Consider the following 15509-nt stretch of genomic DNA (forward strand, 5'->3'; position numbering starts at 1 on the left):
CATCTCCATTGTTTTTATTTGAGTTTTTAATTAAAATAGTGGAAACTAACTTTATTCTTAAAAAATAAAATTTATTCTACTAGGTCAGTAGAATATAGTAAACGTATAAACTCTTATATCTTACCAATACATTTCCAGAAGGTGGAGCATGTACGGATTTATTTTCCTGTGGCAATTTAGAAATGAATGCAGGAGATTCATCTTCTACCTCCTCCAAAACAACAATACACACTCGACTCATTCGCTCTTTTAAAACACTAGATTCCCAGCTAAGTAAAAAAAGTCACAGTTGGAAGAGCACAAGTAGTTTTTCCTCCTTTTCTGTATGACACTTAGAATCATTCTTTGAACAGCACAGCTGTGTGTTTTGTTTTTTTTAAAGTTAATAAGTACTACCGGAAAAACTGAAGTTTAAAATTATGACTACATAACTTATAACTTCCTAAAACCAACAAAATTCAGTTATTTTCTGTTGGGTGATTGCAATACTTAAAAGAAATTTCACATCAACATGCCAATTAACTAAAAAGGAGTACTAGCTCATTTAAAAATATTTTTCCTCTACCAAAATAGTCATATTGCTCTGTCTTACAAATTTACTTGCATTAAAAGATCATTGTTTTGGGTGATACCACCACGCAATGCAGAATGAAATGAGAAACAACTGCTGTGACAGAGATAATTACAGCTATACCCACTCTTGCTTGCAAGGTCATATAGTTACCAGTAGCTGGCTTGCTTATAATTAAAAATTAAAATTAAACTCTCATTATTCTGTTTCCACTTCTAATTTGTCTTCATTTCTTCAGCTTCACTGCTTAATACAGACACTATCCAGAAAAAAGAAAAGAAAAAAACATCTAGAGCTCAGCACAAATTTTTTAAATGCAGCTCAGAGGTTGACAATTCTTTCTGTGTTTGGGAAAGAAAAAAAACACAACACTCTGCATTAATAGCAAAGCTGCAGTACATTTACATGCGATGAGTCAGATCACAAGAGACAATAGGACTCTTGGTACTAGAATACAGCTTGATTAATCCAGATATTCCTTATAATAGAGGAAACACAGATAGCTTTATTCCCATCGATAGCATGAGCAAGGCAGAGCGTTCATTCTTTCTTCATCAGGCAGTTGTCTGTGGCTGCTCCAGCAAAAGGGCACAGACACCAGGCAGAAATGGTGCTAGCGGGAATCCTAATAGAACAGGCAAGCCGGGAAGGAATCAGAAGACATTTGAGCTCAAATTACCGCTTCAAGCTTTTCATTTAAAAAAGAGAGAGAGAGAAAACCCCAGTAGTTTATCATTCCAGTGTTTCCTTTGATCTCCACATGAATACAGCTTCCACTAAATAGTCTTCATTCAGAGGAAAAAACAGCAGACTGTGCATCTTCTTTGAGCCAACTACTTTATTCAATCATCTGCCTCGGTGCCAATACAGTTTCCTTCCACTGTGAAAACCGCTACAGTTATCCTTTTCAGTAGATTACGGATGCTTCCCTGGTACTCAGATGATCTTGCAAAACACCACCGACACCTCCAAACGAGTAGGTCCTTAAACAATATCTATAGAACTTCAGGACTGGCTCCACAGACGCATTCCAACTGAGCAACAGTCTGAACAGCAACGACTGCAGTACCGCAGAATGAAATGCCTAGTAATGCTCACATGTTACACTTACCAGAGATCTGAGCTACTGCTCGAGATGTAACTTCCTCTAGCAGTAGAAAAAACAGTGCACTTGGACTGCCTTCACAATTAGAAGGTTCATGCCAGTTCTGTGACTAATTCAGATCAAACTGAAAAATTCTATAACTGAAAAATGAGTGCGCTTTTAACATTTTCCACTAAAAGCCACAAGGAAATCTGGTGTACTGCCCCTGCTGACTAACACTGGCTTTAGCAAGTAAACAATTTCAAACAGCTTAACTGTTTTTGTGTGTTACAATAAAGCAAATGTTTAACCCTATAATGACAGCTGCATTAAGAATGTCTTCAGTGAACCTAAGTAAGAGAATTAGAAATGAAGAAATATTTTATGAACATATAAAAACCATGAACCTAACGTTTTATTCTTATTTTTTACCAGGACCATTTAAAATCTATCAGATGTACATTATTTTCAAGGATGCAAAGAAGTTGAAACAAAATAAATTTAAGATTTATTAACAATTTTTATATTGTGGAATTTAATCAAGTCATATTTTTAAAGAAAAAAAATAAGTTAGAAATCCTAATTCTAAAATTCTATGGACCATAAGAATTTTCACCAAAGAAATGGAATAATTCTACCTTCCCATCTGGAAATGGAATAAAGTTTTAAAATCTGTTAAAAACATAGAACTATTGTTTAAAGTTCCTGGTACAGAATTATCTATGTTAAAGGCAAAGGGTAACACAAAGAAAGCAAAAATTCCCCATCCCTATAAAATTAATATTCCCAAAGCTACAAATAAGTTTCAAAAACTATCAATTTATAGTTGGCTTTCTCCCCCCACCCCCACATTTTTGTTTACTCAACCAATGGAGTTATTTCCCAACAGAAAAATTATAAACGCAATACCATAGTTCCCCTCCAATCTTTCTTTTTTCTTCTATCAATTAGCATTTTTATTAATAAGCATAATAGTTATTCTGAACATTTATGATGTGCTAGGGTGCTGTACTTGGTCAGCACATTAACTGTGCTACATTCTCATATTATACAGAAAAAAACAGACTCAGAAATTAAATGTTTTATCCAAAGTCATACAAATTAGTAAAGTTGTGCCTAATTTCAAACACATGCTCTTCCCCCCACCCTCTCTTTTTGCAACCTATAATGAGTTGTGAAAGGTTTGGGCAACAAAGGAATATACTATTTGTTGTGATAATATTCCTAAACAAGTTATTTTTAAATGGGTATTTCAGGGCTAGTCTTATCAAATTAATTTAAGCCAGTTTATTTAGCAAAACATGGACAAAACAAACAAACAACAACAAAAAAAACAAAACAAATACCCCAGCATGCTAAAGATAAGTATGCAAGAATTTAAGAACAAAAACCATGCCAAAACCGGATTGGCTCAGTGATAAAGCGTCAGTCTGTGGACTGAAAGGTCCCAGGTTCGATTCCGGTCAAGGGCATGTACCTCGGTTGCAGGCACATCCCCAGTAGGAGGTGTGCAAGAGGCAGCTGGTGGATGTTTCTCTCTCATCAACATTTCTAGCTATCTCTCTCCCTTCCTCTCTGTAAAAATCAATAAAATATATATTTTTAAAAAGAACAAAAACCATTAAATATCAATTTGTGAAAAAAAACCCTATAACCCAGATATAGCTGTACCAAGATACTAAAATATGCTAACAATTTACCTAATTGTATTTTAAGATATATAAAATGGCTTAATATCAAATTAAAGACATGAAAATATTTTGACATACAAAAATGATGTTAACTACCTCCAGATAACCAAATCAGCCAATCAGCTGTGGAACCGCCCTCTGAGTGGCTGTTCCTGCTGCAGGAGTGCCATTCATGCCACCAGCGCACTGATTACCAGGGGGCAGCTCCTGCATTAAGCATCTGCCCCCTGGTGGTCGGCACACATCATAGCAACTAATCAACCAGTTGTTCTGCCATTCAGTCACTGGGCTTTTATTATATAGGATAGAATGATAAAGGATGACAGCTAAAACTAAGGGCTCAGGAGTCCGCCTACCTTGAATTCAAATTCTGATTCCATTATTTATGTGTCTTTGGGCAAACTACCTAAATTTCCAGAGCCTATATTTTCCAGAGCTTTTTATCTAAAAAATACTGTAGCCCTAGCTGGTTTGGTTCAGTGGATGGAGCATCAGCCAGGGTCTGAAGGGTCTGAAAAGGAGACAGGTAATAATTAAGTATTTAAGAAATTTCAGATGGAGAAAGTACTTATAACATATTGACAGTCTGTGCAAACTTAAGTTCAACACTGTGTTGTTTGTGTGTTTTGTTCTTGTTTTTTGTTTTCAGTTGAACAATGGTAAGGGACTGTGGTTTATTTCTTGAGGCACTTAATTTTTAGACCAAATTATATATACTGTATTTAGTAAACCAACGATTTGAGCATGAAAAGGTACTCAAGATCATCAAGCATTAGGGAAATGCAAAGCCAAATAATCCTTCCATCATTATTTTCCTGTGCTTTATGCTAAAATGTATCCTATCAAAAGCTTACTCCTACACTTTACCAAATCAAAGAATGTTAAAATGCATTTAACCTTCATTTTGCTGATAAAATTTTACATCCTGAAAGATAATTTTAGATTCCTAATTTTTTTTTGACACACATGATTTTTTTCCTTTTTGCAGAGAGTCCATCCAAAGCTCAATTACAAATCTGCGAACCCGTATTGATTATCACAGAATAAAATACATTAGAATTAAGTAACTGTTCTGGGCCAAGCTAGTTTACATGTATTATGGTGAAGGATAGTAAGGAAGTGAGTTCAAACCATGTTTCAGAAACATTTCTCATAATTCATGAATCCTAAGCAATAATCTTTAAAAAAAAAAAAAAAGTTTTTCTTTTTCTTTTTAAAGACAGAGGAAGGAAGAGGGAGAAAGAGAAACATCAATGGGCTTCCTCTTGTGGATGAAGCCCACAACTTGGGCATGAACCCTGATCGGAATCAAACAAGCAACCTCTCAGTGCATGGGACTACGCTCAATCAATTGAGCCACACTGGCCAGGACCTAAACTATCATCTTGAACTATATTTCATCTGTGTACTTTAGGAAAAGACTTATGAACAGATTTAAAAGAAAATGGTGTAGAAAGAGGGGGAAAATTAAGAAATTGTTGCTTTCTATGATGTTGGTCAGATTTCCATGTGATTAGTACAGCCACTGCAAAAATGTCACACAGTTGACCCTTGAACAACACAGGTTTGAAGTGTACAGGTCCATTTACATGTGAGCCTCCCCCTTAAAAAATAAATATTGTAAATGCATTATCTCTGCCTTGTGCTTTTCTTAATCTTCTCTCTAGCTTAGTTTATTGTAAGAATACAGTATATAAACCATAAATACGTGTTGACTGTTTATATTATCAGTAAGGCCTCTGGCCAACAGTAGTCTATTAATAGTTAAGCTTCTAATAAGAATCAAAAATTATATGTAGATTTTCAACTATTCAGGAGAGAGAGAAGGTCAGCATCTCAACCCCACATTGTTCAAGGGTCAGCTGTGTATTTAAAAGATGAATTCAAAATCCTTTTAAAAGGTCCAATTTAATTTTCTTCATGTAATGAATTTATAACCTAGGTCGTTTAAAAACATTTCCCCAATCATATCTCCAAAATGACTGACAACCAACATTACCTGAAGATCAAGTGGTTTGACTCAACTGTTATGTTACAACTAGAGGCCCAGTGCATGGAATTTGTGCACTAGGGAAAAAGGGAGGGTGTCCCTCAGCCCAGCCTGCACTCTCTCCAATCTGGGGCCCCCTGGGGGATGTCCCATAGGGATCGGGCCTAAACCGGTAATCGGACATCCCTTTCACAATCTGGGACTGCTGGTTCCCAACTGCTCATCTACAACTGCCCTCCCCTGCAGGCCTGGTCCCCTCCAACTGCCTGCCCCTGCTGACCTGTTCCCTCCCAACTTCCCTCTCTTGCAGGCCTGGGTTTCCCCCAACTGTCCTCTTCTGAAGGCCTGGTTCTCCCCCACCCAACTACTCTCCCCTGCTGGCTTGATTGCCTACAATTACCCTCCCCTGCCAGCCATCTTATGCGGCCATCTTTGACCACATGGGGGCTGCCATCTTGTGCAACAATGTGAGGGTCAATTTGCATATTACTTCTTTATTATATAGGATGATTAAATAGTAAATGGTTAATCCTTCCATCATTGATATTATATATTGCATATTGTTGACACATTATTAGTATTACATATTATTAATCTGATGTGTTCTTTGCAAATACCTATATTGAGCAGCCATTCTTTTCATCTTCCACTATACCACAACATCCAGTTTTTAAGTAACTACAGAGCCTCACAAAGAACACTACACTTCTCAGCTTCCCTTGCAGCTGAGAGCCACATGACGAAATCCTGACCAGTATTTTAAGTAGAGGTGTTGTGTAGCTTCCAGAAAACATAAAAGGACAAATGGAATATCCACCCTACTTCCTCAAACAGTAGGCTAGAGAAGATCTAAGTCCCTGTGAGATAGAACTGCCATGAAGCTCTGGAAAGCATACACCCCAACTTTTAGAGTGAAATAGTTATGCCTTGTTTAATCATTGTAATTTTCTGTCTCTTTTACTTGGAGCTGAACCTAACTCTAATCGGGAGTTCTTACTCTTCCTTTAGTCATTAATGAGGGGGTATATATCTTTCTAGTCCTGTTCTTCCACCCTCCACATTCTAGTTCAGAATAACTGCTTAAGTTTTCAACAAATAAAATGAATTATAAACACTAGCTGCAACAAACTGTAACAGAAACAATAACTGGTCAGAAAACAGCTCAAAGAACAATTCACTACATTATCCTGACTAAGCAAAGAAAAATCAGCAGAGAGAAAAGAAAATAAACATTTATCACAAATATCCTCACTAAATTCTCTATCAACTCTGGTGGGTACTATTATCCAATTTGTATCCGGGAAATAGAAACTCAGTAACATCTTGTCAGTCAATGATTCATCCATTTGTTTATATTTATTCATCATCTACTATGTGCCAGGATTTCCGCTAGGCTGAGAAAATTAAAATGTCGATCCTTGTTCTAATGGAGCTTACACACAAATAAATATTATATAACTGCAAACTGATAAACTGTAGAAGAAAAAAGAATTGGAAGGGAAAGAACTAGCAGGCGTCTTCAAACTGCGGCCCGCAGAGGAGTCTGATCCGGCCCGCCAGGTTTTTTGGGCAGTGAGCGCAGCCGAGGTGTTACAGTAGGAATTAGTAGTTCATATAGTCCGGCCCTCCAGCTCTCTGAGGGACCGTGATCTGGCCCCCACTTTAAAAAGTTTGAGGACCCCTGAACTAGAGGAAGGTCCACATGACTAGAGCAAACAATCATGAGGGACAATGGCAAATGTAGCTGGAGAAATGGGTAACTCAGATTATACCAGACCTTGTAAGCCAAGTTACAAAATTTGTATTTTTAATTGACCAGTAAGTCATTAACAATTTTTAAGCAAGAACGTCATCATGCTTTGCTTTGGACTGGATGTAGGAATGAGGGAGAAGGAGTGTTCAAAAACAACTCCCAGGTTTTGACTTAAGCAATTAGTGCCTACTACAGTTTAGGCAATTTGGGACTTCTTCAGCCTCAATTATAGATTGAGTCAATTATAATTGAAGAATATGATTTATTATATTAGGTTGAAGGTCTCTTCAAGCTCTAAATCAGTTTCAAATCTTAATACAAAGTCTGTATCTTAGCATCTACCCTCATGATTTGAAAAACAGTGTTAACAATCTTAAAGTTGCCTAATTTCAGGAGGGTATAAAAAGTTCCCATTGGATAGTAAGATATGTTTCAATCCTCCTCAAACTCCAGTACATTGAAATAACATAAAAACCTTTGGTAAGAATACCTTATTTTTAAAATGTTTACCAAAATTACAATAGCAACTGACTAAACATATATTTAATATTAATACTTCCACTCTAACTACCAGGCCAAGAGATTACAAAATGTCACATATGACCTTCACCTTCAAAGGCGTTACACAACCCAGTGATTTTTTGAGTGAAATCAAAAGCACAGGCAACAAAATAAATATAAACAAGCAGTACTACATCAGACTAAAAAGTCTGCACAGCAAAGAAAACTATCAGAAAAATAAAAAGACAACCATGAAATGGAATATTTATAGTCCATAAAGCTGATCATGGGTATGAAATAGGTGAAAAAACACACAAAAAAACTCAAAAACTGATCATGGGTTAATATCTAAAATATATAAGGAAAGCATTCAACTCAATAGCAAAACAACAACAAAAAATAACAACAAAAACCCCACCAAAAAAAAACAGAATAAAACAGATGACTCTTGAACATGGGATTGAACTGCACAGGGCCACGTATATGCAGAGTTTTTTCAGTAAGTATACACTTGGCCTTCCATATTAGCAAGCATGACATGCTTGTAGAAGTTCACATTCAGATTCAATCAACCAGAGATCTTAAACAGGCCTCTCCCCCTACACAAATATATTTTTATTGATTTTTAGAGAGGAAGAGGGGAGAAAAGAGAGAAACATCAATGATGAGAGAGAATCATTGATCAGCTGCCTCCTGCACTCCCCACATGATTGAGCCCGCATACCTGGCATGTGCCCTTGACCAGAATGGAATCTATGACCCTTCAGTCCACAGGCAGATGCCCTATCCACTGAGCCAAACTGTCTAGGGCTTAAACAGGCCTTTTGATCTAAGAATGGAAATCCATAGAAGCAAAGGGCTAACCATATACATTGTACTATGCCATTTTATATGAGACTGGAACATCTGAGGATTTTGGTAAATGGAGGAGAGGGGGGGTACCCTGGATCCAATCCACCATGGAAAACTGAGGGAAGATTACAATCAAATCTTGGTAGAATCAAAAGTTATCTATGTAATTCAGCCTGCTGGGGCTAACTACCACATTGTTCAAGGGTCAATTATAACTTGATTTAAAAAATGGACAAGGACTCAAACCACCCACATAGAAGTTGACCCACACAGTTCAAACTGTGTTGTTCAAGGATCAATTGGACTATATCCGTTACTAATTCAGTCATTGATAAGAGTGCACCATGAGTTTATTGTTATCCTATATAATAAAAGCCTAATATGCTAAGTGTCCAACTCTTTGACCAGTTGCTGTGACATTCACTGACCACCAAAGGGCAGATGTATTATACCAACTGGTAGGTTAGCTTGCTGCCGGGGTCCAGCCAATCGAAACTGGGAGAGATGGGCTGGACATGCTCTGGAACCCTCCTGTGACCTCCTAGGCCCTATCATGCACCAGTGGGGTTCCTCAGCGTGGCCTGTGCCCTCTTGCAATCCGGGACCCCTTGGGGGATGGTGGAGAGCCAGTTTTGGCCCGATCCCCACAGGCCAGGCTGAGGAACCCCAATGGTGCACAAATCTGTGCACTGGGCCTCTAGCTGGTATATAAAAATACCTTCTAATCGTCTATCCTCTTAAAAAAAAAAACACCTATGGCTTATATCAAGTTATCCATAAGCTTTATTGTTGTTATCTTTTTCTCCTCCACTTATTAGAAGGGTGCTTTCTCAAAGAAACTGAAGGTTTACTAGCTAGAAAATATCAAAACTTACCCTGGATGATATATTTCAGAGAAAAATGAAACACTAAACCTATTTATAATACAAGAATAATAGTTGAGCTACCCAAAGTATAAGCAAGTGCCATCTAATCTATAATAAGAAGAGCATAATATGCTAATTAGACCAGGTGTCCTTCCTTCTGGAAAAGGCCTCAGAGGGAAGGGGCCGAGGCAGAGGCGGCAGAGGCCTCTGGCTGGGGCAGGCTGGGGCCGGGGCCAAGGCCCTTGCACGAATTTCATACATCAGGCCTATAGTAGAATTAATAAGTGAGCCACATATGTAATTTTAAATTTTCTAGCAAATACACTTTAAAATGGTAAAACACATTTTTAAAATGTAAAAATTAATTTTAACAATATTTTATGTATAATCAAATACAGTTGACGCTTGAACAACATGAGATTAGAGGTGCTGAGACTCCACACAGTCAAAAATCTGAATATAACTCTGACTCCTAGAAACCTTCAGTCCTTTCTCATTATCTGCTGGGGATTGGTTCCAGAACCCCATGTGGAGTTGCAGCATATGATAGAGAGAAGGTACAGAATGCTTATTCAAACAAATAATGGCCCAAAACTTCCCAAATTTAGGGAATGAAATGGACATTCATATCCATGAAGCCCAACAGACATCTGAAAACATAAACTCAAAGTAATCCACACCAAGACATATTAAAATCAAATTGTCAAAAGTTAAAAAGACATGGACAGATTTTTGAAGCACCAAGAGAAAAGGGACTTGTCATGTGAAAGAAACCCTCATAAAACTGCAGGATAGCTCAATAGAAAATTTGCAGGTCAGAAGCCAATGAGATGATATATTCAAAATGCTGAAAGACAAAAGCTGTCAACCAAGAGTAATATATACAGGTTGCAAAACTGTCCTTCAGAAATGAAGGAAGGATAGTAACTTGCCCAAACAACCAGAGTTGAGTTCAAAATTAGACCTGCTTAATAAGAATGCCAAAGTCATTTCTTCAAGTTGGAATGAAAAGACGCTAAATATCAACATGAAAACATGAAAGTATAAAACTTTCTGGTAAAGATAAAAACACAAATAAAAATATTGTCATTCTGTAATGATGGTGCATAAATAATTTTTTATCCTCAATGAGGACATGTTCATTGATTTTTGAGAGAGAGAAAGGGAAAGAGAGAGAAACAGACACACAACTGGCTGCCTCCTGTACACATCCAGACTGGGGTTTGAACCTGAAACCTTGTGGTGTATAGGATTACTTTCCAACTAAATAAGCTACCCAACTAGGGCTAAGTAACTCTATAAAAATGTTAATGGATACACAAGAAAATGTAAATTGTGACATCAATAACGAAGTGTGTAGGGGGTTAGAAGTGGAAGTGTACAATTTTTATATGAGATTGAATTTATCAGCTTAAAATATAATATTTATAATAAGATGTTTTATGTAAGCCCTGTGATTACCATAAACAAAATGCTAATAGAACAAAAGAAAAGGAATAAAAGCTTACCAATACAAGAAAGTCAATGAAAGAGGAAGACAGGAAAAAAAGGAGCGCGCGCACACACACACACACACACACTCACACACACTCTACAATACAGAAGCAAAACCAATTAACAAAATGATAATAGTAATTTCTTCCCTATCAACAATTACTTGAAATATAAATGGATTAAACTAAGTAGTCAAAAGTCAAAGTGGCTGAATGGGTTAAAAGACACAAGTTCCAACATATGCTGTCTATAAGAAAGACACTTTAGATTTAAGGACATACATAGATGTAAAGTAAAGCACTGTAAAAAGATATTCTATGAAAAGTTATGAAAAGAGGACAGATGGCTAAATTTGTATCAGACAAAACAGACTTTAAGTCAAAACTGTCAGGAGACAAAAAATAAAATAAAAAAATAAAAAGACATATAAATATCAAAAGGGTCAATTTATCAGGAAGATATAACAATTATATAAATGCACCTAACATTAGAGCACATAAACATACAAAGCAAACACTGATAGAACTGAAGGGAGAAATAATAATATAATGATAGTAGCTGACTTCAATATCCCACTTTCAATAATGTATGTAACAGCCAGACAGAAAATCAACAATGAAACAGTGAGCTTGCACAACACTATAGATCAAATGGACCTAACAGACGTTCTACCTAACAGCAGCAGAATATACTTTCTTCTCAAGAATACATAGAACATTCTGTAGGATAGATGGCATCTTAGGTCACAAGACAAATTTTAACAAATTTAAGATTGAAATCATAGCAAATATCTTCTCTGGCCACAATGGAATGAAACAGTAATCCATAGCAGAGAAATTACTAGAAAATTAGTAAATATGTAGAAATTAAACAACACATGCTTGAACAACCAATGGAACAAAGAAGAAATCAAAAAGGAAGTTAGAAAATACCTTGAGGCAAATAAAAATAAATAATATACCAAAAGCAGTTGTAGTAAGAAGGAAGTTTATAATGATAAACACTTACATTAAAAAACAAAGATTTAAAACAACCTAACATCTCAAGAAACTAGAAAAAGAACAAACTAAGCCCCAACTTAACAGGAAAAAATTTTTTTTTGTTTAATATATAGATAGATTATAGCAGAAATAAATGAAACAGAAAGCAGAAAAACAAACTAAAGAGTTGTTTTTTATGAAAATATAATTTGACAAATCTTTAGCTAAACTGTGATAAAAAAGAACTCATATAAAATCAGAAATGAAAGAGATATTATAATTGACTAGAGGCACGGTGCATGAAAATTCACGCACTACAACGAGGAGGGAGGGGGTCCCTCTGCCTGGCTGCTCCCTCTCACAGTCTGGGAGCCCTCAGAGTGGGAGGTGACCTAGTGATCAGGGGAAGGCAACATCCCCATCACACATCTGCTGCTGCCACTGCCGGCAGTGTATGCCTTGGCTGACCCTGGTTACCTAAGCCTCAGGCAGCCCTGGGCAGCTGGGCAGTGGACATCCAAGACTTGCCTGCATCTTGGGCTGGCCCTGGGCAGATGAGCAGCCAACATCTGAGGCTTGCTTGTGCCTCGGGCTGGCTGGGAGAGGCTGGGGGGCTGAGAGGACTGGTGGACTCCAGAGGGAGGCGTGTAGAGCAGCCAGACCTGACTGGAGGTGCGCCCAGCCATACCGCACACCTGCCACCCTGGTGGGGCTGAAGGGATGGGGTACCACCATCTTGTGGTTGTGGAAGCCACCATCTTTGAGGGCATGACAGTCAATTAGCATATTCCCTCCTTATTGGCCGTGGGTGCCACTATCTTTGTGAGGATATGACAGTCAATTAGCATATTCACTCTTTATTAGATAGTATGCCAAAGGGGAAAAGGAGATCATAAAGATATGCCAACAAATTGTTCAACCTAGAATAAATGGATAAATTTCCAGATACATAAAACTTACATGACTGAATCATAAATAGAAATCTGAGTGACATGTAATTTATAAGGACACTAAATTAGTAATTAAAAACCTCCCAATAAGAAAAGTGCAGGACCAGATGGCTTTACTGGTAAACTCTACCAAGCATTTAAATAATTAATGCCAATCCTTCTCAAACTCTTCCAAAAAAATTGAGAAAGGAACTTTTCCAAATTCATTTATGAAGCCAGTATATTCAGCATTATCAAAACCAGATAAAGATATTACAAGAAAATTATAAGTCAATATTCCTTGATGAACTTAAGATGCAAACATCCTCAAAAAAATACCAGCAAACCAAATTCAGTAGCACATTAAAAGAATCATGCACCATGACCAAGTGGGACTTAAATACTGAAATGCAATCATGATTCATCATACAAAAATCAAGTAATGTGACACAAGACATTAAGAGAATGAAGGACTTTAAAAAATCACACATTCATCTCAGTAGATACAGAAAAAAAAATCTGGAAAAATTTTAAACACTTTCATGATAAAAACTTGTAACAATTAGAAATAAAAGGAAATAAGGAAATGACCTTAACATAATACAGTCATATATAAAAAGCCCACAAATCAATGGTGAAAAGATTAAAGGCCTTTCCTCTAAAATCATGAACATGAGAAATATGTTTACCCTCACTATTTATTTTTAACACATTACTGGAATTGAAGGAAGGAAGGAAGGGAGGGAAGGAAGAAGGGAGGGAGGGAGGGATGGAGGGAAGGAAGGAGGGAGGGAGGGAGGGAGGGAGGGAGGGGCATCCAAATCAGAAAGGAAGAAGTAAAACTATTTTTCTTTGCATATGACATGATCTTACGTAGAAAACCCTTAAGAACACACACACACACACACACACACACACACACACACACTAGAATGAATTAATGAATTCAGCAAAGGTGCAGGATTTAAAAAAAAAAAAATTAGCTGTGTTTCTATACGGGGAGAATGAACTATCTGAAAATAAAATATTTATAATAGCATCATAAACAATAAAAGACTTTAGAAATAAACTTAATTAAGGAAGTAAAAAACTTGTAAATTAAGAATTATAAAACACAGATGAAAAATTTTAAATGATATGAATACATGGAAAGATATCCTTTGTTCATGGATTAGAAGATGTAGTATTGTCCAACAAGGGGGAAGGGGAGATACAGGACAGGGGAATAACTGGAAAAAGAATGGATAAAGGAAGATCACACAGATACAGAAGAAAATGGGGAAGGGGGGGTGGATTTTGAAAATAAATTGGAAAAATTATTATAAAGAAAGGATCTTTTTCCTAAAAAACAAGATGTTGATGTAAGTTATTTGGTGGAAGAGATCGGATTAAGTTGAAAAGGAGAAAGGAGTGTTTAGCCATTGAAAGTAATGGGTTATGGGGCCTAGGATGAAATAGCAAAAATTCAGAAATGGAGATAGTTTCAGTACATGAGACAAGTTGAAAGATGTAGTCATTAGAGTTATGTGGCTAGAGCCAAATGGCGAGGCTCATGTTGTGGAGGTTGTTAAACTGTAAAATATGATGTTCAAAATGTCATCTACCAAGAAATGAAATCACCTAGATGGCTGAGACAACTATGATCCAGATGTAGCAATGGGGAATGAAATTTGACAGGCAATAGCAACAAGTAATAGAAGGCTAACCTAGATGGTATGTGCCTCCAGAGAAGGAAGGTAGGATACTAGTAAACGAAGGACAAGAAAAATGCTGACTCCACTCTCCTCCCTCCTCCCAAAACACGCACGCACGCACGCATGCATGCATGCACGCACGCATGCACGCACGCACGCACGCACGGACTGAAGGAGGGGGGGAAGGGAGGGAAGGAAGGAGAAAAAGAGGGTAAGGAAGAAGGGAGGGAGGGAGCGGGAGAGAGAGATAGAGACATATTCCCAAGATAGACTTGGCTCTGGGTAAAGGAACAGTTGAGAAGAGTTCTGGAAAAGCATCTACTTATGAAAACTGTGTTTCATTCAACACAGGAGATGGCTTTCTAGGAAGAGTGTAGATTCAAGTTATATATGAGAATTTAAAGACTAAATCAATATTCAAATGACTATTCCCAGATTTGAGTCTTGAAACAATTATTTCCTTTCAAAAGTATAAAAACAAAAAATGTTAAGCCAAATGTAACAACACAGATAGTTTTCTAAAATATACCCAATATGCCAAAACTAGGAAAAAAGTGGGGGTGGAGGTGGGGAGAACTACTTGGTTGTCAAGTATATAGCACTGTATTTAAGCAATATTTTTGAAAGTTAGATTACTTTCTTCAAAATTTTAATTACCTCAAGTAGTATTTTGAAATTAAGCAAAAGTACTTATCATTCAAACTTGATTGAAAGCCACACTGAAATGGAGTGTTTTTTGTTTTTTTTTTAAGTTGTGTTACTTTCAAATATCCTATGTGATCTGTCTTCATCAGTATAATTTTTACTGGAACTTATATTAACTACCAGCACCTTGCCATATGACTTATACACCCAAGCCCAGGATAAACACACTTCTGAAACATAATTACATTATTAATTGCAAAATTCAAAATTAACAAATTAGTACAGTATAAAATTTTTATTTTAAACAGGATGAGTTTCTGCCTTCCCTTTTAAAAGATTGAGGAAGGGTATTTCCAACTCATCCTAATTTCTACATTGTGGTGACACTGGAGTAAATGTATCAAGTTACTGGACTTTAAAGACTAAAGGGAAAATTTTCAATTTAAAAATAAGTTGCTA

At 36.8% G+C, this 15509-nt stretch overlaps 1 protein-coding gene across 10 annotated transcripts in view; it reads right to left on the bottom strand.

Annotated features, from left to right (window-relative positions):
• The window catches only part of ANKRD28 (ankyrin repeat domain 28), a 116909-nt gene that overhangs the window by 71791 nt on the left and 29609 nt on the right, over positions 1-15509 (bottom strand). The window contains exon 1 of one of the 10 annotated variants that reach the window (XR_004986868.2): positions 125-1691. The exons of 4 other annotated variants lie outside the window; for them this stretch is intronic. Coding sequence is in view for 3 of the 6 variants with exons in the window: in XM_036431551.2 (XP_036287444.1) it covers positions 125-241 (117 nt within the window). In the remaining 3 variants the exon portion in view is untranslated. Of the gene's footprint in view, positions 1-124; positions 1692-15509 lie in introns of those variants that run through there. 5 more of the 10 variants (XR_004986869.2, XM_036431551.2, XM_036431543.1 and 2 more) reach the window with 5 other exon arrangements.

The sequence above is a fragment of the Pipistrellus kuhlii genome, unplaced genomic scaffold (assembly GCF_014108245.1).
Source record: "Pipistrellus kuhlii isolate mPipKuh1 unplaced genomic scaffold, mPipKuh1.p scaffold_m20_p_11, whole genome shotgun sequence".
Classification (NCBI taxonomy): domain Eukaryota; kingdom Metazoa; phylum Chordata; class Mammalia; order Chiroptera; family Vespertilionidae; genus Pipistrellus; species Pipistrellus kuhlii.